The following is a 21,673-nucleotide window of genomic DNA, read 5'->3' as shown; positions in this document are numbered from 1 at the left end:
AGGAGAAAAAGGCAATTCTTAATCCGTTCCATTTATCAAGTGTAACTCCTACCCTTACTGTCTCACAGCAACTATCCACCTCAGTTTCACTATAAAATAAAACTACTTCTAGCAGCAACACACACATCACCACCAACTGAATTGAATCCATCTTTTTTGAACACAGTTATGTCACTGGTAAAAACTTTGACTGAACTGATCTCCGGGCTTAGTGAGCTTTCAGTACTTACAATAATTTACAACTACAATACCAATGGTCCCTAGGTCTGTCCATGTCATATGTTTGACTTGCACTTGAACTTTCTCTGAGACCCTTTAACCTAACAAACCATCCAGTCCACTCCAGAAAGCCCACATTACCCATGGAGTCACCTCCTGTGTGTAATTGACTCCTGACCTATTAAGTGGATCTCAAAGCCTCTCCATGGCAAGTCAAGGAATTTGCAACTTAAATGGTCACAGAACTGTCTGAGCCTCTGATTCAGACCCTCCTCCTGGTTCTGTACCAAAGATTCACAATTCATCCTGTCAATGATTCTATACATGGTGAGCTCTGCCTTCATCTCACAAGCGTGACTGGCTCTCTTACCACTTCGGATAGCCATCTCAAACCAGAGAGAATCTCTACAAACCCAAAGTGACACACATCTTTAGTACTGACGTGAGCCACCACCTGCAGTTGGCTGCATCCCGTGCTCTTCATGTCACCTGTAAGGACCTATTCCATATCTGGAGTGATTCCCCCCTCCAATTTGCAAAAGGGCAATCAATCGCAGCTGGCCCAGGATCTTTATCAGCCACAGAAAGTGCCTGAAAACTGCTTGTCAGACAGACTGGGTAGGTTTGCCGATTGGTCCCTTGGAAAGTCTTTTGCTGCCTGCCACCCCTTGAAATGACCTTCCACTCAACCATGGGCGAGGGGCTAACCTCAGTATTTCAATGTAAACAGTAATGAGGCCAACCACAGTAGTAAGCTAACCAGGGGTACATGTAACATGTGAGGTCCAGCCACCGCTCCCACACACACACAAACTTGCTCATTGTGCGTGCCCATTGGCAACAAGCTCAGCTGTGTCACTGAAGTCAGCACTGCCTGGATCTGTGAATGAAGAATCATCAGCTTGACCCGCATCTGAACACTGCATTCACAGACACTCTCCATGCTAAAGATGGTGGGAAATTACACTACAGAAACATGTGAGAAATTTATGATAAACTACAGAAACATACAAACAAATCTAAACAAGTAACTTACATCTACTAAAAAGCTCATAAAGAGACCTCTCAAACAATCTAGTGTCCCACTGCTGCTTGGACAGAGGTTAGTGCCTGACTGAGATCTACAACAGCCATTGACTGTTCAGAAAAAAAAAATGGCAATGGTGATATAGATTATGCAAATCTACAATACAGAAATACTAAAATGCTAAACTGTGTCTCATAAATATACAAACTTACAAGACATTTTATAATTAAACTACAAACAAAAAGAAAATGAAGCCAAAATTAGCATAAGGAGAGCCATGTGTGAAGCATTCATCTGGTTTGAAAGTAAAATTCTATCCACCAACTTGACAGAAAATTCTAAGAAGTTTTGGCCTTACGTTAAAGGAGCAAACGGATCGAACCCATCTGTCCCAGTGCTCTGTGACCATAATGATACAGCAATGGAGGACGACAAAGAGAAGGATGAAATACTAAACATATTTCACACAAGAAGATTGCACTGTATATCTCTTTTAAATCGTTGCCTGAATGACAGATACTGAAATAAGTGACCATGGGATAGAAAATCAACCGAAGGTGCTTAACTGCGGAAAGAAGACCGCTGGACATGTCATGGTACCAGTAGGATTCTACATAAAAGTATGTGAGAAAACTTGCCTCTCTTCTAGCAACAGTGTACCATAAGTCTCTGGAGGAGCAAAGCATTCCTAATGAAGTGAAAAATGCAAAGGTCATTTCCATTTTCGAGAATGGTCGTCGAACAGATGCACAAAACTAAAGGCCTACATCTCTGATGCCAGTCTGTTATAGAATTTTGGAACTTGTTTTATGCTCGCATATTACAATTCTGGAGACCAAAAGTCTCCACTGTAGGAATCAACATGAGTTCTGAAAACAATGATCATGTGAAACTCGAATTGTAACTATGTCCCTAGACTTTGGAAAGACATTCAATACAGTTCCACATTACCATTTAAGGAACAAAATACGAGTGTATGGAATATCAGACCAGCTGTGTGATTTAATTGAAGAGTTTGTGATTGGAATGGAGAGTTTCTAACAAACAGAACACAGGAAGTCATTCTCAATGGAAAGAAATCTTCAGACATAAAAGTAACTTCAGGCATACTCCAAGGGAGGGGCATGAGACCACTACATTTCACTATATAGCTTTTCGTGTATGATGCTGTTATATACAGAGAACTTGCAGTTCTAGAAAATTGTAGTGAGATACAGAAAGACCTGGAGATGGTTGACGTTTGGTGCAAGAAGTGGTAATTGTTCATAAAAATAAACAAATGTAACATATTGTGTCTACATAAACAGAAAGATTCATTGTTGTATGATTACGCAACTGCAGAACAATTGCTGCAAGCAGTTATGTCCATGAAGTATCTAGGCGTATGCGTACAGAGCAATTTGAAGTGGAACAACCACATAAAATTAATTGGAGGTAAGGCAGATTCCAGACTCAGATTCATAGGAAGAATCCTGAGGAAATTTAGTCCATCAATGAAGGGAGTGGCTTACAAAACTCTTATTTGACCAGTGCTTGAACATTCCTCATCAGTCTGGGATACGTACCAGATAGGATTGACAGAGGAAATAGAAAAGATCGAAAGATGAGCAAAGCAGTAGAGCAGTCTTGCACAAATTCATTAATGTCATACATATTTAGAAACTATTTACTGAAATATAACTAGTGACATTTCTTGAGAAAATGAATTGAAAGTTCTCCTGTTTAAAATTCAGTGTGTGAATATAATAAATTTAAATGTTAATAATTTTGTTTCACATGTTCTTATAGTGACTGAAGCTTGTACAACCATATTTGATCATTCATGTGTGGACTAAGGTCTGTTTCCTTTATGTTGTTCTGCATCTGAGGCAAATGTCCTTTCTTCTAGTGTGGTAGTACGAACTTCATTACACTTGCCTGCTTCCTTTCAATTTTGTACAAAAAATTGTATCAATTTATATAAATACAATAGATATATTATGAGATATTTACGTTTTACAAATGGTGAGTGGCAGGACTCTCTATATCAGGGCTGGCCAAATGCTGCGCACTGTGCAAAAGTGCGGAAGTAGGGCACAGATGTGTACATCTCAGCCAGTGAGCAAAGCAGAACAGCGACATCTGTGAGTAGCTCATATACCAAATGAGCAGCGACGGCTCCACTGCCTTCTTTATGCGGTACCGGGAGGACCGAAGCACACCCAGTCGTGCTTCCCTCTGGAGACTGTAGCCTTGCATGAGGCATACTGAGAAATGGCAAGTATGCAATAAAGCAAAGAATGAGAGATCTGAGTTCTCAGTCATGTAAATATGACTGGGAGCTGCAACTCTTCTTTACAGCAGTACCTGAGAACTCAGTGTTTGCTGTACTGCTGAATAATAGGCTGTTAGCACAAGTTCACAATTGAAAGACACTATAACTCATTTCATAAAGACAAGTGTAGTGTACTGAACAGTGAGGAATGGCATGCCAAATTCAGCATGGTTAAGAAAATGGATGAGGCACATCAACAGGTTTTTAATGTGAGTCATACTAATCTATAGGTCTTGAACTCTTCATTTCTTGTGTTTTTTCTGTTTTACTTTACAATCTTCCAGAATGACAATTTGTATGGCAAGCAAGTTTCAAAATTCCAGTAAGAGTAGCATGATCTGGGAAACTATTTTCCGAAGGGGATTTTCTAAAAAATTCTCTCACTGATGCTGCAGAACTTTCGTGTCCCACGAATGTTAGCAGGTTTCAAGAAATCGACCTTTCTCATCACCAATGATAAACATGTTTTGGATTTCTTTCTTTTTCTGATTTAAAACTGCTATTTACTAACTGTGCCTCACCCTGCTCCATGTTACATGGGTGAACATTGTTGCCTGAAAAATCTGATATGAAACCAGTTGTTCAAGTTATACATACATGCTTAAAAATTATCCTGTAATTACTGAGAGACATGTGTGATACCCGTACCATGAAGAATATTTAGGTACCTTGTGTGGGCATAAACCAATACCGCATATTTATGCACCATTTGTTTGTATGTTTTGTTTTAGAATTGTTACGTTTGTTGGTAGGGCAATGGAATAACACAGTACCTTTCCATCATTGCGTTACACACTGTAAAAAGAGCACAAGAGTGCCCAGGTACAAGCAAAGCGGCGACATCTGTGCTTAGAGACATACACTAAATAAGCAGTAATGGTTCGGTTTCCCTGTTTACACGTCTAGTAAGTGTACACACTGCAACCAGGCAGTTGTACATGTGCAGCAGCTCTGCACATGTGCAGAATTTATGGCCAGCCCTCCTGTATATCCTGATCCATGCATTATCATAACTGAATATTTCTGCAATATTAATATTCTACTGAGATGTATATTTGCAGCACAGGCCTTCAATTCCACACCATAATCAAGATGTGGGTAAATTATGCTGTAATATGCCGTATGTAATGTTTTGCTCAAGATTACTTTTTATAGCTGAGTGACCAGCTGTAGGCTACAACTAATTGTGCCACGTATAAAGTTAATGTAGTTTATTCATTGAAGGTTTTGTCTTAATAGAATGAATTCAATGTAGAGAGCATCCACTGCTGTGATATTACATATTGTGACCACTTCCATCTGGTGTGGGCTGACTATTTTAAATGTTAGGAACTTTGATTTCATTATATTATTTTTCAACCCCTGATGAAAAAAATAAGAAGTTAATAATTTAGGTTTAAAGTGGACCACTTATCAAATAGCAGAAGAATTGAGGCATCAAAGGGCATACAAAGAAGAATGAAAACTTTGCTAGTTTTCAGAATAAATCCTTTGATGAGCTACAGTACAAATACACCCCTCACATCACCAGTTAAAACTGTTTACTATTTTTCCCATAAAACTAGGGAGAGGTGTCAGCATAGCTCACCATGTGTGAGTTGAGGCTGCGAAGAGGTGGGGGGAGGTGTTTGTGTAATATTACTGTTGTACTCTAGAAAGAGAAAAGGGCCAAAAATTGAATGGCTGGGAACATGCAGTGTTACTGTATAGCATTCTATTTTGAACAAGAATTCTGTGCAGTGTTCATGATTCATTAAGTAACCGGGCAGTAGCTGCATGGATGAGCTCTTGATATTATATGCCTTCAATTTCTTAAGCAGCAGTTCATGGTTAATAGTTAAACACTTTTGAAATATTTGAAAATATGTCTGTTGTCTGAGTACTAGACAGATGTCTATTCACTGTTATTTCTGTAAACAGGTCAGCGTTGTGTGGAATCTGGTAAAAACTCTATATGCAAGTTCCGATCAACTGCAGGCACCATTACCAGTTGGGTGTAATGTTTCACGTGATGAGTCAGTCTTGAGTGTCGACATGGTAGATGGAGATCAGCGTACTGAAACACCAACAGTTGTAACAGTGCCACAAGCCAGTGGTGATGATGAAACTGAGACTGATGAAACTCCTGACCTGCCAAGGAGGTAGATGTTCACTTTTTTAAAGTACATGTAACATACAGCATTACTGCAGTTTGTAAATTTGCTCTCCATACTACTGGAAATTATAGGTTGAGGATGTGTACCTAAGTAATTGACATGTTAAATACTAACTTGTTTCCAAACCGATTTTTCACTCTGTGGCGGAGTGTGTTCTGACTTGAAACTTCCTGTCAGATTAAAACTGCGCTGGACCAGGACTCGAACCTGGAAAATTTGCCTCTGCTTTTGCAGAGGTCCCAGGTTCAATCCGGCACACAGTTTTAATTTGCCAGGAAGTTTCTATCTTGCTTCTATTTAATTTTTTTTTCTATTAATTATGTGCATGAAAACTCACTCTAATGTGGAAGATTTTAACTTACTGACAATGTGGCAAGGCCTTATTTTCCATGTACATATGTGGTGACAGAACCTCTAATTAAAGCTAACTCAAACATAGAAAGAACATTACATACCAAAGAGCAATAGACTACTACAAATGAACGGAGGTAGTCAGAGATGAAGTTATCCATAATAGGGTCATCTGGTAAGAGGAAGGAAGTTAGTGGTGGCACAAAAGGATAGGATGAGAAGCAAATGAATGCATACATAAGATTTGAAAAACTGAGTATTTGCTGTAACATAGAAGATATCAATAAAGATGCTTGGACACACAATGTCGATGCAGATGACATGAAATATCTCACTGTTTAGAAAAGTAAGTGTAGCCATGGTGCCTCTTCACCATACAACAATTTGGGCTCATCATTTAAACACCAGTACTTCATAAATCTGCGATCTTCAGCTTATACTTTAGTCCCTTTAGCCTCCTGGCCTCAATATATGCTAATCTCTCCGGTGACATAAATATGCATTCTTACATATGATGGAAAAACTAACCGTGCATCATTGTGTGTGTGTGTGTGTGTGTGTGTGTGTGAATTTGTAGTGCAACCATATCTTTCATCATTTGTATGTGTAATTTCACTTCCAGCTTAGTAATCTAATTGCAGCAAAGAGGTGACCACAGTTAGGAGAAAAATGTTGTGAAAGCCCCAAACCACTGTCCCATACTGAATACTGCCTATTTTTTCTGTGTAACAACATTTACATCATGTTATATCAAAACTGCAACTATAGAAGCTGCATTTAAGTTTTTTGTTCAACTGAGTTGTGTTGTTAAGGCCCATAACTATGATAATATGTGTTTCGGAAGTATTCTGTTGTATCACATCAAGAGCTGACACCCAGAAATAAATAACAAAATGAATTCGTAATAAATGCCAAGATGATTTACTTTTAAAGTTTTATCATGATTCCTGATGACTGATTTAGTGGTGCAATTCTTAAAAGCTGCTGAGAACATACACTAGCTGATCAGAAGTATCTGGACACCCATATGTAATGTGGAACTGACCACTACATTTTTACAAGAGACAGATTCACTGGTATTAAAGGAGGCAGAGAATACTGTGATGTTAGTAGAAAAGCAGTAACAACAAGGGGTTTGGTCATGAGAGCTCAGTGTCTTCAAACGTGGACTATTCGTTGGATGTCATCTGAGTAACAAATCAATGAGGGACATCTCAACCTTTCTAAATTTGCCCAGATCAACTGTTGTGGTCAACTGCACCAACACCGATTAAAAGTTAACTGCAGTTAAGTCGACATTTAACCCTGATCAACATAAAACTCAACTGCACCAACCTTGTTTAAAGTTAAACGAGGAAGTTAATCACAGATAAAGGTGACTGAGGTTGGCCGCTCATTTATCTTGAATTGATTGCAATTAAAATGAAGTAAACATGTTGCCATATTAAGATGGCAGTGCATTTTGATGTTTTGGATAACATAGAAGACGAAGAAATGTTATATTTTTACCATTTAGGTACTTGCTGCAAACATAGTGGTATACTTGTGGAAAGGGGAAATCCCTTTGAATATTATGGGGACAATAAATTTCAAGAAAGATTTTGTCCTTCAAAAGAAACAATTTGCCGATCATTATGTCCAATCAATGAGAGGTTGGAATTTCTTACTTATCCAAGTAATCCTGTCTCGCCCGTGAACAGACTTTTAATGACATTAAGGGCATATACAACTGGTGCATTTAATATAGTTATTGGTGTCAATGCTAATGTGCATAGTGTACAACAAACAAAGAATTATTAGTGATGTATTGGGTATCATAGCAGAAATATCTCCACAAAAATACAGTTCCCTTCTCGAGCAGAATTGTTGTTGTTGTTGTTGTGGTCTTCAGTCCTGCGACTGGTTTGATGCAGCTCTCCATGCTACTCTATCCTGTGCAAGCTTCTTCATCTCCCAGTACCTACTGCAGCCTACATCCTTCTGAATCTGCTTAGTGTATTCATCTCTTGGTCTCCCTCTACGATTTTTACCCTCCACACTGCCCTCCAGTTCTAAATAGGCGATCCTTCGCTGTCTCAGAACATGTCCAACCAACCGATCCCTTCTTCTAGTCAAGTTGTGCCACAAGCTCCTCTTCTCCCCAATTCTATTCAATACCTCCTCATTAGTTATGTGATCTACCCATCTAATCTTCAGTATTCTTCTGTAGCACCACATTTCAAAAGCTTCTATTCTCTTCTTGTCTAAGCTATTTATCGTCCACGTTTCACTTCCATACATGGCTACACTCCATATAAATACTTTCAGAAACGACTTCCTGACATTTAAATCTATACTTGATGTTAACAAATTTTTCTTCTTCAGAAACACTTGCCGTGCCATTGTGATTCTACATTTTATATCCTCCCTACTTCGACCATCATCAGTTATTTTGCTCCCCAAATAGCAAAACTCCTTTACTACTTTAAGTGTCTCATTTCCTGATCTAATTCCCTCAGCATCACCCGACTTAATTCGACTACATTCCATTATCCTCATTTTGCTTTTGTTGATGTTCATCTTATACCCTCCTTTCAAAACACTGTCCATTCCATTCAGCTGCTCTTCCAAGTCCTTTGCTGTCTCTGACAGAATTACAATGTCATCGGCGACCCTCAAAGTTTTTATTTCTTCTCCATGGATTTTAATTCATACTCTGAATTTTTCTTATGTTTCCTTTACTGTGTGCTCGATACACAGATTGAATAACATCGGGAATAGGCTACAACTCTGGCTACAACCCTTGCTACAACCCTGTCTCACTCCCTTCCCAACCACTGCTTCCCTTTCTTGTCCCTTGACTCTTACAACTGCCATCTGGTTTCTGTACAAATTGTAAATAGCCATTCGCTCCCTGTATTGTACCCCTGCCACCTTCATAATTTAAAAGAGAGTATTCCAGTCAACATTGTCAAAAGATTTCTCTAAGTCTACAAATGCTAGAAACATAGGTTTGCCTTTCCTTAATCTATCTTCTAAGATAACTCATAGGGTCACTATTGCCCCACATGGTCCAACATTTCTACAGAATCCAAACTGATCTTCCCCGAGGTCAGCATCTACCAGTTTTTTCATCCGTCTGTAAAGAATTCGCGTTAGTATTTTGCAGCCGTGACTTATTAAACTGATAGTTCAGTAATTTTCACTCCTGTCAACACTTGCTTTCTTTGGAATTGGGATTATTATACTCTTCTTGAAGTCTGAGGATATTTCGCCTGTCTCATACATCTTGCTCACCAGATGGTAGAGTTTTGTCAGGACTGGCTCCCCCAAGGCTGTCAGTAGTTCTAATGGAATGTTGTCTACTCCGGGGGCCTTGTTTCGACTCAGGTCTTTCAGTGCTCTGTCGAACTCTTCACACAATATCATATCTCCCATTTCATGTTCATCTACATCCTCTTCCATTTCCATAATATTGTCCTCAAGTACATCACCCTGGTATAGACCCTCTATATACTCCTTCCACCTTTCTGCTTTCCCTTCTTTGCTTAGAACTGGGTTTCCATCAAAGCTCTTGATATTCAAGCAAGTGGTTCTCCTTTCTCCAAAGGTCTCTTTAATTTTCCTGTAGGCAGTATCTATCTTACGCCTAGTGAGATAAACCTCTACATCCTTACATTTGTCCTCTAGCCATCCCTGCTTAGCCATTTTGCACTTCCTGTCGATATCATTTTTGAGATGTTTGTATTCCTTTTTGCCTGCTTCATTTACTGCATTTTTATATTCTCTTCTTTCATCAATTAAATTCAATATTTCTTCTGTTACCCAAGGGTTTCTACTAGCCCTCGTCTTTTTACCTATTTGATCCTCTGCTGCCTTCACTATTTCATCCCTCAAAGCTACCCATTCTTCTTCTACTGTATTTCTTTCCTCCATTCCTGTCAATTGTTCCCTTATGCTCTCCCTGAAACTCTGTACAGCCTCTGGTTCTTTCAGTTTATCCAGGTCCCATCTCCTTAAATTCCCACTTTCTTGCAGTTTCTTCAGTTTTAATCTACAGTTCATAACCAATAGATTGTGGTCAGAGTCCACATCTGCCCCTGGAAATGTCTTACAATTTAAAACCTGTTCCTAAATCTCTGTCTTACCATTATATAATCTATCTGGTACCTTTTAGTATCTCCAGGGTTCTTCCATGTATACAATTTTCTTTCATGATTCTCGAACCAAGTGTTAGCTATGATAACGTTATGCTCTGCACAAAATTCTCCCAGGCGGCTTCCTCTTTCATTTCTTAGCCCCAATCCATATTCACCTACTATGTTTCCTTCTCTCCCTTTTCCTACTCTCGAATTCCAGTCACCCATGACTATTAAATTTTCGTCTCCCTTCACTACCTGAATAATTTCTTTTATCTTATCATACATTTCATCAATTTCTTCGTCATCTGCAGAGCTAGTTGGCATATAAACTTGTACTACTGTAGTAGACGTGGGCTTCGTGTGTATCTTGGCCACAATAATGCGTTCACTATGCTGTTTGTAGTAGCTTACCCATACTCCTATTTTTTTTATTCATTATTAAACCTACTCCTGAAATTACCCCTATTCGATTTTTGTATTTATAACCCTGTATTTACCTGACCAAAAGTCTTGTTCCTCCTGCCACCGAACTTCACTAATTCCCACTATATCTAACTTTAACCTATCCATTTCCCTTTTTAAATTTTCTAACCTACCTGCCCGTTTAAGGGATCTGACATTCCACGCTCCGATCCGTAGAACACCAGTATTCTTTCTCCTGATAACGACGTCCTCTTGAGTAGTCCCCACCCTGAGATCCAAATGGGGGACTATTTTACCTCCGTAATATTTTATCCAAGAGGACGCTATCATCATTTAATCATACACTAAAGCTGCATGTCCTCGGGAAAAATTATGGCTGTAGTTTCCCTTTGCTTTCAGCTGTTCGCAGTTCCAGAACAGCAAGGCCATTTTGGTTAGTGTTACAAGGCCAGATCAGTCACACATCCAGACTGTTGCCCCTGCAACTACTGAAAAGGCTGCTGCCCCTTTTCAGGAACCACACGTTTGTCTGGCTTCTCAACAGATACCCCCTCCGTTGTGGTTGCACCTATGGTACAGCTATCTGTATCATGTATTGTAGAGGCACGCAAGCCTCCCCACCAACAGCAAGGTCCATGGTTCATGGGTGGGAAGGGGGAGGGGGAGGGGGGAGAGCAGAATTACGCTCCATGAAAGATGGTTTCAGCGTATTTCCTGGAGCCATTGGTGTGGTGGATTTCAGTGCTATGGCACTATAACGATCTATCAAAAGCATGTCATTTTTGTACAGTTCGTCATAGTTAAATATCTAATAATGTTGTTTGTAGATATAATTTTTACACATTGTATACTTATTCAGAGAGCTTCCTACCCTGTTGAAGCTGTAGCCTAATTGATAGTGCCGTGAGCTGTGAAGGGGTAGGTAACAGGTTAACATCCATCTCCTTTCAGTGATTTTTTATTTCACCTTTTGTTTTTCTAAAAAGTTATGGTTTTTCTTCTTAATTTAATAGCGGTATTACATGCAGTAGTTGACATTATTTACTATAAATATTATTTACTATAAATAATGTATTTCCTACAATTCTTGTTGCAAAGTCCAACGTCTGGAATGTTACCCCAGTGGCCAGAAATCTTAACGTAACAGGCAGTCTGTGTTAGAAAGTAAACACATGTTACTCATTGGAAGTTTTTGCGGTTATGAAACTTTGTGGAAACTATATTTATCTCTTGGTTTTATGGACAGCCTCATTTTTGTATCTTGTTGGTAAATACCTTTTTCGGTGGTGATAAGCAGCTTCAAAAAAATATCCTCTTTCATGCAAATGAAATGACAGTGGCAAGTAAGTGCCCTCCACCACACACCGTTGGGTGGCTTGCGGAGTATAAATGTAGATGTAGATGTAGAAATCATGAAACAAAACTCAATCTAGAAAGCTATATGATGATGTACTTCACAGTGATGGTAGTCAGTGTAACAACAAGAATATGGGCAGTATGCATACACAAACTCACATTAGACATTTAACTGTGTTCAATTTAAAACAAAAAATGGGATAAAGTTTCAGTTGAGTTAATGAATAAGTTCTGCTAGTATATATCTCACATCATTGTACAGTATTATTCGCTGTTCAAGCCTTTGACAAGTCCTGAATCTTCTTAACACTATACCAGCTTTTTTGTTTTTTTCTGTTCTAAAATTTTCACTTTGCACCCAACCAACTCTAAAATGATACCATTTCAAATTTTGAGAACTTAGGCCTTCTTTTCTTGTTCTCCATAGCGCATAATGATACCCATTTTATGACGACAAAATGAAAAGTGCACATAGTACCACAAACAACAATTATCATTATCTTTGCATGTATAGTGGGTGCTTTCCTTTGTAACACATAGAGTTAACCACGGTCAAATTCCCGGTTAGCTAAACCCATTTAATGTTGGTGCAGTGCAGGGCAACTTAATCATGATTAAGCTTTAATTGTGATCACGGGATCGTCAGTTGTTTGATTTTTAATCACTTTCGGTGCAGTTGACCATTGGTGATGTGATTGTGAAGTGAAGTGAAAACATGAAGAAACAACCACTGCCAAACCAAGTCTAGGTAGGCCTCATGTACTGATGGACATGGGCCACCGAGCATTGTGGAAGGTAGTTGTAAAATCTCACATGAAATCAGCGGACTCACTAATGAATTCCAAAGTACTACCAGCATTCCAGCTAGCACAATGACTGCATGAAGGGAGTTAAAAATTATGAGGTAAAGTGATCAAGCAGCTTTTCATAAGCCACACATTTCTGTAGTCAGTATTAAGCAATGCTTGAGATGGTATAAACAGTGGCACACTGAATAGTGGATAACTGGAAACAAGTTACTCGTAGTGATGAATCATGTTATACTCTGTGGCAATCCGATGGAAGCATTTGAGCTTAGTGGATACATGGGGAAAATTAATTGTGACCATATGTAGTGTCAATAGTGAAGTACGGAGGAGGTGGTGTTATGGAATGCAAGTGCTTTTCGTGGTTAGTGTGTGGTCCCCATGTTTCACTTAATAAAATGCCAAATGCATAATGGTATGGACACATACTTCAGCATTACGTGTTGCATACAATAAGGAACACTTTGGGAATGATAAATGTTTGTATATGCATGACGTAGCACCCTGTTATGAAGCAGCATCTGTGAGGCAACTGTTTATTCACAATAACTTTCTTTAAATGGGCTCGTCTGCCCAGGGTCCTGATGTGAACCCAGTCGACGACCTTCTGGATGACTTTGTTCCAGACCCCAGTGTCCTGATTTCAGCTCTCCAGGAGAAATTGGCTGCTGTTCCTCTGTAGACATTCAGACACCTCTTTGAAAGTGTTCCCAGCAGAGTTCAAACTGTCATAAATGCAAAGTATTGACACATACCATATTAATGTCCACTAATAGGTTTTGACCAGATAGTGTATGCTCTCTCTTGGTAGAGCAATGGGCTGTGGATAATCTTATCAGAAATGTAGTAAAGTTGTCAACATTTTACTAGAAATTAGCATTAAAACTACATTGGAATTGTATAAATTTGTATTATTAACACTGAATATAATCTAAATATCATTAAACAACTGAAATTTCTCATTCAGCTAAAGTAAATGAGGGAATCATTGGTGAAAGATTGGTATAGCATCAATGTCTGCAGGTGTTGAAAGGAAGGTTAAGAAAGGTAGGACAATATTTATCCTTACCATGGGCAGCCATGAACATATGACAGATTATCAGAGCAGTTAATATTAAATATGTATACATAGGCAGAGTATCAGAGGATAAAATTAGGCCATCCATTGATCTGCAGTATGTAGACATTGTACACTGTTGGCCACCGTAAACGCAACACCCTGAAGGAAGCATCCAAATCAAGTGAAATTTACACCATGGGTTTGCAACGATGAGATATGCAACTGATTAGAATATCAGCGCAGACGCACATCACGTGCGCCTGTGGCGCCACCTCATAGCGCCATTTAAGGCTTGGCGATTTCGACGAGTGTAGGTTTGGCACGTGTGTTTACCTTGTGGTTGTTTCACAAGATGATCAGTTATGCCTCGTAGACAACAGCGAACATCGTTTGATCAAGTATCCGAGTTCGACAGAGGAAGGATAGTGGCTTACCGAGATTGTGGATTATCATACAGAGAAATCGCTAGTCGTGTTGGACGAAACCAAACAACTGTAATGCGGATATGTGACCGTTGGATGCAGGAGGGTACGACGGACCGACGTGGTGGATCGCATTCACCTCAGTGCACCACTGCATGTGCTGATCGGCAAATTGTGCTTATGGCAGTGACGGATCGCTCAGTGACATCCCGAACCATAGCACAGCACATTGCGTCTGTAACGCATCATCCAGTGTCTGCGCGTACCATTTGACGCCGTTTACAGCAGAGTGGTCTGTCCGCAAGACGTCCATTGCTTCGTCTACCATTGACGCAGAACCACAGACATCTCCGTCGCCAATGGTGTGATGACAGACGGATGTGGACGGCAGAATGGAATGACGTTGTCTTTACTGACGAGGCACGCTTCTGTCTGCAGCACCACGATGGTCGGATTCGAGTGTGGAGACACCGGGAGAGAGGATGCTGGACAGCTGCATTATGCACCGCCACACTGGTCTTGCACTGGGTATTATGGTATGGGGCGGTATTGGATATTACTCTCGCACGCCTCTAGTATGCATTGCCGGTACTTTAAATAGCCGGCGCTACATATCTGAGGTGCTGGAGCCAGTTGTCCTTCCTTACCTTGAGGGCTCGGCCAAAGCCGTATTTCAACAGGATAATGCGCGACCACACGTGGCACGCATTGTCCAAAGGTTCTTCGTCAATAACCAGATTGAAGTGCTTCCCGGGCCGGCTCGCTCTCCGGACCTTTCGCTGATAGAAAACATGTGGTCCATGGTTGCTCAACGAGTGACCCAGATTACATCCCCAGCTGCCACACCAGATGATCTTTGGCAACGTGTGGAAGCTGCTTAGGCTGCTGTACCCCAGGAACACATCCAACGTCTCTTTGACTCAATGCCGAGACGTGTGGCAGCGGTGATCTCCAACAATGGCGGCTACTCTGGCTACTGATTCTGGCAGGAACCACATGTCACAGACGTCTGTAAACGTAATCATTTGATACTTGGTCAACATGTTATCTACAAAATAAATTTTGTTGTGCTACCTCTTGTCTTTCTTGGTGTTGCATTTACGGTGGCCAGCAGTGTATGTTTCTACACGGAAAATATAGCACTAGAAGGTAGCAAGATACAATTAGTTACTGCATTGTTTTGCAATCAATGACTTACAAAAAAAGGTTTGGAAGCATCCACAGCAGAGTCACCTGCACCAACGTTCTCTAGACCTCTATCTGAGGTAACTGCATTGGGCCTTATACAACTTTACTCTGAAGATGGGTGAAAATATCATGAATTCCTCATCAATGTAAAATTAACCTGGAAGTTGCATATAAGATTATGTTACTCAGAAATGTGCTGCACCTATCAACGTAGTGAGCGCTATGATGGGATCTCGGTGCGGATCCACACGGTTGTAATACTTTACATAGTCATGGATTACGGAAATGATTGTTATAGATCTGGCACGGACAGCTGCCTTTACAAAATTAACAAGTGTCAATAAGAAGCACAGAGTGACTTCGCAGGAGCAGTATTCTCCACTGCGCTTAATGTACTGTTCAATGAATCGTGTGAACCTGCAACTGACCTAAGCTCTTTTGATAACAACTGAAACTGAATCAAACTGTCTCTAACACAGTGGTTCAAATTTGACATTAAAATACTTAACTGGGATTCTTCTTTCTTTCATTAGTACACATGTACTTAAGTATTCACAGCAATTCCAGGAAAATTTTGAGGCTACCTTGATTAAACCATTTTGGAGTATGATACCTGCTAAAATTCTTTCAGGTTAAAGATAATATCCGATACTCCTTTTCCGTATGATGCTCTCTTATTAAATAATACTTAGGCATGGTTTTTCAAGACAGCATCTCAAAATAATCAATATCTACACTAATGGCCCTAAAACTGCTGACTGTTGAAAGTGTTTTCTGCGTTACTAGTTTTAAGAGGACTGATATATTCAAATTATCAACACAGGTAGGCATCATGACCATATTTATATTCATAAATGATAACAGCACCACCAGCTATTGTCAGTGATTCACCATCTGCTCTAACAATTGTGAAAAACTTAGACATCAATGTGGTGGAAAATCCTATTACTTATGGGATGACTGAAGTGCTGATATCGATGAGAGAAGATGTACTTGTCCTCTTCACGTGGGTGAAGTATCATGTGATGAAGCTGCTGGCCACCTAGTCAAAAGAATTGCAATGCCAGGATATGTAACGTGAAACAAAAACCTAAGTAAGGATTTCAGACACAAATACGGATCACCCATTTTAACGTGGTCTCTCAGCAGAGGATGTTGGAAGGCTGCTGAGACAATCCCTGCCTCCTTCTTCCATAGTAGCCACCTTATAGCTTAAAAAAGAAACAAACATTTAAAAGATTGTTATATTGTAGAAGTAACATGAAAGTTGATTCTAAGTCACTAAAAGGTCCAGTTACAGTTTCTTCACTCATTTTGGTAAATATTATTAACAGTCTGTACGCATGACACCACACATGAATAGTTACTAGATCCATAATGGCTACTTATTGCTACAGCACACAGTAGTGTTATGTAGCTAAGGTTGTCAAAGAGTGTAAACATTCTGGAGTGGCACGAAGTCAACCAACATTCATCAGTCAGAGAAGGTGCACATTAAAGTGTACAGTCTGCACTATTTTAGAGCTATTGTAGCAGACTTGTAACAAGAATAGTAACAGACAATAAGACATAAAAACAAAACCTATAGATAAACTAAGCAACATTTTTTCTTTAATTCATAAAACTTTATTTGCATATGATCTATTGACACTATTAGCTTATTAACCACACTTTTCACGGTGGTAAGTTGTTTATTCTTTGAATTGAAAAAAATCTATCTAATGTTTGTGGGATATAAAAAATAAAACATGGAGAAATCCTATGACTTCAAAATATTACTTGCCTTGTTATAAACTTTTACCTATTAAATGGAAACTGCACCTGTGGTGCAGAGATAGCACTTCGATTCATAATCAGAACGTCCTCAGTCCTGGGTTGCCCACTACTTAAATTTTGAATAAAAATCATCAGCAATGGGGGCCAAAGACTTCCGATGTAAGAATTCCACCCTCATTCGCCCCATAGTCTTGTCAAAGATGGTGGAGCAACAGACATAAAGGCAGAAGAATCAGCAATGATCAATGACGTTCAGGGTACTGTCTTCCCCTTGGGCTGGGAAACTGCCCCCAAGGCAGAAGAATCAGCAATGATCAATGACTTGAGGGTGCAGAAGGTAATCGAAATCACTGCATTAAAGATGCAATGTGTATCCACAGGTGAAACATCTACGTCTACATATACGTGGTTACTCTAAAATTTGCACTTAAGTGCCTGGCAGAGGGTTCATCAAACCATTTTCGTACCTTTTCTCTACCATTCCACTCCCGAATGGCACATGGGAAAAAGGAACACCTAAATCTTTCTGTTCAAGCTCTGATTTCTCTTATTTTATTATGATGATCATTTCTCCCTATGTAGGTGGGTGTTAACAAAATATTTTTGCATTCAGAAGAGAAAGTTAGTGATTGAAATTTCCTAAATAGGTCTCGCCGCAAAGAAAGCTGCCTTTGTTTCAGTGACTGCCACCCCAACTCGCGTATCATACCAGTGACACTCTCACCCCTATTGCTCTTTAACACAAAAGCAGCTACCCTTCTTTGCACTTTTTCGATGTCCTCCATCAATCCTACCTGGTAAGGATCCCATACAATGCAGCAACATTCCAGCAGAGGACGGACAAGTGTAATGTAGGCTGTCTCTTTAGTGTGTTTGTCACATCTTCTAAGTGTTCTGCCAACAAAGCGCAGTCTTTGTTTCGCCTTCCCCACAATATTATCTCTGTAGTCTTTCCAATGTAAGTTGCTCGTAATTGTAATTCCTAGGTATTTAGTCGAATTGACAGCCCTTAGATTTGTGCGATTTATCGTATACCCTAAATTTATCGGATTTCTTTTAGTACCCATGTGGATGACCTCGCACTTATCTTTGTTTAGTGCTAATTGCCACTTTTTGCACCATACCGAAATTATCTCTAGATCATTTTGTAATTGGAATTGATTGTCTGATGATTTTACTAGACAGTAAATTACAGTGTCATCTGCAAACAATCTAAGGGAGCTGCTCAGATTATCACCTAGATCATTTATATAAATCAGGAACAGCAGAGGGCCTATGACACTACCTTGCGGAATGCCAGATATCACTTCTGTTCTACTCAATGATTTACCATCTATCACTACTAACTGTGACCTCTCTGAGAGGAAATCACGAATCCAGTCACACAACTGAGACAATACTCCATATGCATGCAATTTGATTAATAGTCACTTGTGAGGAATGGTCACAAAAGCCTTCTGGAAATCTAGGAATATGGAATTGATCTGAGATCCCTTGTCGACGGAACTCATTACTTCATGGGAATAAAGAGCTAGCTGTGTTGCACAAGAATGATATTTTCTGAATCTGTGTTGGTTATGTATCAGTAAGTCATTTTCTTCAAGGTGATTCATAATGTTCGAGTACAGTATATGCTCCAAAATCCTACTGCAAATTGAGCTCAGTGATATGGGTCTGTGAGTCTGTAATTCAATGGATTACTCCTATTTCCTTCCTTTAATATTGGTGTGACCTGTGCTACTTCCCAGTCTTTAGGAACAGACCTTTCGTCAAGTGAGTGGATGTATGTGATTGCTAAGAAAGGTGTTATTGTGTGTGCATACTCTGAAAGGAACCTGGCTGGTATACCATCTGGACCAGAAGACTTGCCTTTCTTAGGTGATTTGAGTTGTTTTGCAACATTTAAGATACCTACTTTTATGTCCCTGGTTTCGAATTCTGGAGTATTTACTTCATCTTCTTTCGTGAAGGAATTATGGAAAACTGTATTTAGTAATTCCACTTTAGTGGCACCCTCATCGGTAACATTTCCATCGCTATCGCGCAGTGATGGTATTGACTGTTTTTTGCCACTGGTGTAGTTTACATACGACCAGAACTCTTTGGGTTTTCTACCATATTTTGAGACAATATTTCATTGTGGAAACTATTAACAGCATCTCGCATTGATGTCGGCATTAAATTTTGAGCTTCCGTGAAACTTAGCCAGTCTTGGGAATTTTGCGTTCTTCTGAATTTGGCATGCTTTTTTCGTTGCTACTGCAACAGTGTTCTGACATGTTTTGTGTACCATGGTCCGTTGGCAAAAGAGTCCGTAATAGTCCCCCGTCTGGATCTCCAGGAGGAGACTGCCAAGGGGGAGGTGACCACGAGAAAAAGATTGAATAACCAACAAAAGGATAATGTCCTACAAGTTGGGGCATGGAATGTCAGAAATTTGAACTTGGTAGGAAAATGCTAGGACTCAGTCTAGATATAGTGCAGGTCAGTGAAGTGGAATAGAAGGAAGACAAGGATTTACAGTCAGAGGAGTACAGAGTAATATCAGCAGCTGCAGAAAATTGTATTACAGGAATAGGATTCATTATGAATAGGAAGGTAGAACAGAGAGAGAGTTACTGTGAACGGTTCATTGATAGAGTTATTCTCGTCAGAATCAGCAGCAAATCAATACTGATAGCAATAGTTCTGGTATATAGGCCGACATCGCATGCAGATGATGAAGAAATAAAGAAAGTATATGAGGATGTTGAACAGCTAATTCAGTCCGTAAGTAGAGATGAAAATATAATAGTCATGGAGGATTGGAATGCGATTTTAGGGGAGGGAGTTGAAGAAAGAGTTACTGGACAGTATGGACTTGGTAGTAGAAATGAGAGAGGTGAAAGACTAATTGAGTTCTGCAGTAAATATCAGTTAGTAATAGTGAATGCTGTGTTCAAGAATCACAGGCGAAGGAGGTATACTTGGAAATGGCCAGAAGATACAGAAAGATTTCAGTTACTTTACATTATGGTCAGGTGAGATTCCAAAATCAGATATTGGATTGTAAGGCTTACCCAGGAGCAGATATAGACACAGATCACAATTTAGTAATGATGATGAGTAGGCTGAAGTTGAAGAGACTAGTCAAGAAGAATCAGTACCCAAAGAAGTTGGATACAACAGTACTAAGAAACGAAATTCTCTGAGACTATAGCCCGCAGCTCGTGGTCATGCAGTAGCGTTCTCGCTTTCCACGTCCGGGTTCCCGGGTTCGATTCCCGGCGGGGTCAGGGATTTTCTCTGCCTCGTGATGGCTGGGTGTTGTGTGATGTCCTTAGGTTAGTTAGGTTTAAGTAGTTCTAAGTTCTAGGGGACTGATGACCATAGATGTTAAGTCCCATAGTGTTCAGAGCCATTCTCTGAGACTATAGTCACTGTGATGATGTGTAGCTCAGTAGGCACTACAGTTGAAGAGGAATGGACATCTCTAAAGAGGGCAAACACAAAACTTGGCAACAAAATCATAGGTATAAAGAAGGCAACAGCAAAGAAACCTTAGGTACAAGGAAGGCAACCGCAAAGAAACCTTGGATAATAAATGAAATACTACAACTGATTGACCAAAGAAGGAAGTACAAAAATGTTCAGAGAAATTCAAAAATACAAGTCACTAAGGAATGAAATAAATAGGAAGTGCAGGAGAGCTAATGCAAAATGGGTGCATGAAAAATATGAAGACATTGATAAAGAAATGCTCGTTGGAGGGATGGATTCAGCATATAGGAAAGTTAAAACAACCTTCAGTGAAATTAAAAGCAAGGGTGGTAACATTAAGAGTTCAATGGGAATTCCACTGTTAAATTCAGAGGAGCTAGCGGATAGTTGGATGGAGTATATGGAAGGCCTCTACAAAGTGGAAGACTTGTCTGATTATGTGATAGAAGAAGAAACAGGAGTCAACATGGAAGAGATAGGAGATCTGGAATTAGAATCAAAATTTTAAAGAACTTTGGTAGACTCAAGATCAAATAAAGCAGAAAGGATTCCATCAGAATATGTAAAATCACTGGGGGGAAATGGCAACAAAACAACTATTCACATTGGTGTGTAGAATGTACGAGACTGGTGATGTTCCATCTGATGTTTGGAAAAAATATCATCCACACAGTTCCAAAGATTGCAAGAGCTGACAAGTGCGAGAATTATCAAGCAATCAGCTTAACAGCCCATGCATCCAAGTTTCTGACAATTATAATGTACACAAGAATGGAAAAGAAAACTGAGGATATGTTAGTTGATGATCAGTTTGGCTTTAGGAAAGGTAAAGACACCAGAGAGGCAGTTCTGACATTGCTGTTGATAGTAGAAGCAAGACTGAAGAAAAATCATGACACGTTCATAGGATTTGTCAACTTGGAAAAAGCTTTTGACAATGTATAATGGTGCAAGGTGTTCAAAAATCTGAGAAA

The 21,673-nt window shown here is 39.6% G+C and overlaps 1 protein-coding gene across 4 annotated transcripts in view; it reads left to right on the top strand.

Annotated features, from left to right (window-relative positions):
- Window positions 1–21,673, top strand: part of LOC124605536 (GATOR complex protein WDR24) — a 139,397-nt gene that overhangs the window by 76,919 nt on the left and 40,805 nt on the right. For all 4 annotated transcript variants that reach the window (XM_047137288.1, XM_047137289.1, XM_047137287.1 and 1 more), the window contains one exon: window positions 5,481–5,701. In XM_047137288.1, the coding sequence (XP_046993244.1) occupies window positions 5,481–5,701 (221 nt within the window). The remainder of the gene's footprint in view (window positions 1–5,480; window positions 5,702–21,673) is intronic.

The sequence above is a fragment of the Schistocerca americana genome, chromosome 3 (assembly GCF_021461395.2).
Source record: "Schistocerca americana isolate TAMUIC-IGC-003095 chromosome 3, iqSchAmer2.1, whole genome shotgun sequence".
Lineage (NCBI taxonomy): Eukaryota > Metazoa > Arthropoda > Insecta > Orthoptera > Acrididae > Schistocerca > Schistocerca americana.
The sequence above is the reverse complement of the archived record's forward strand: the minus strand, read 5'-3'. Positions and strand labels throughout refer to the sequence as shown.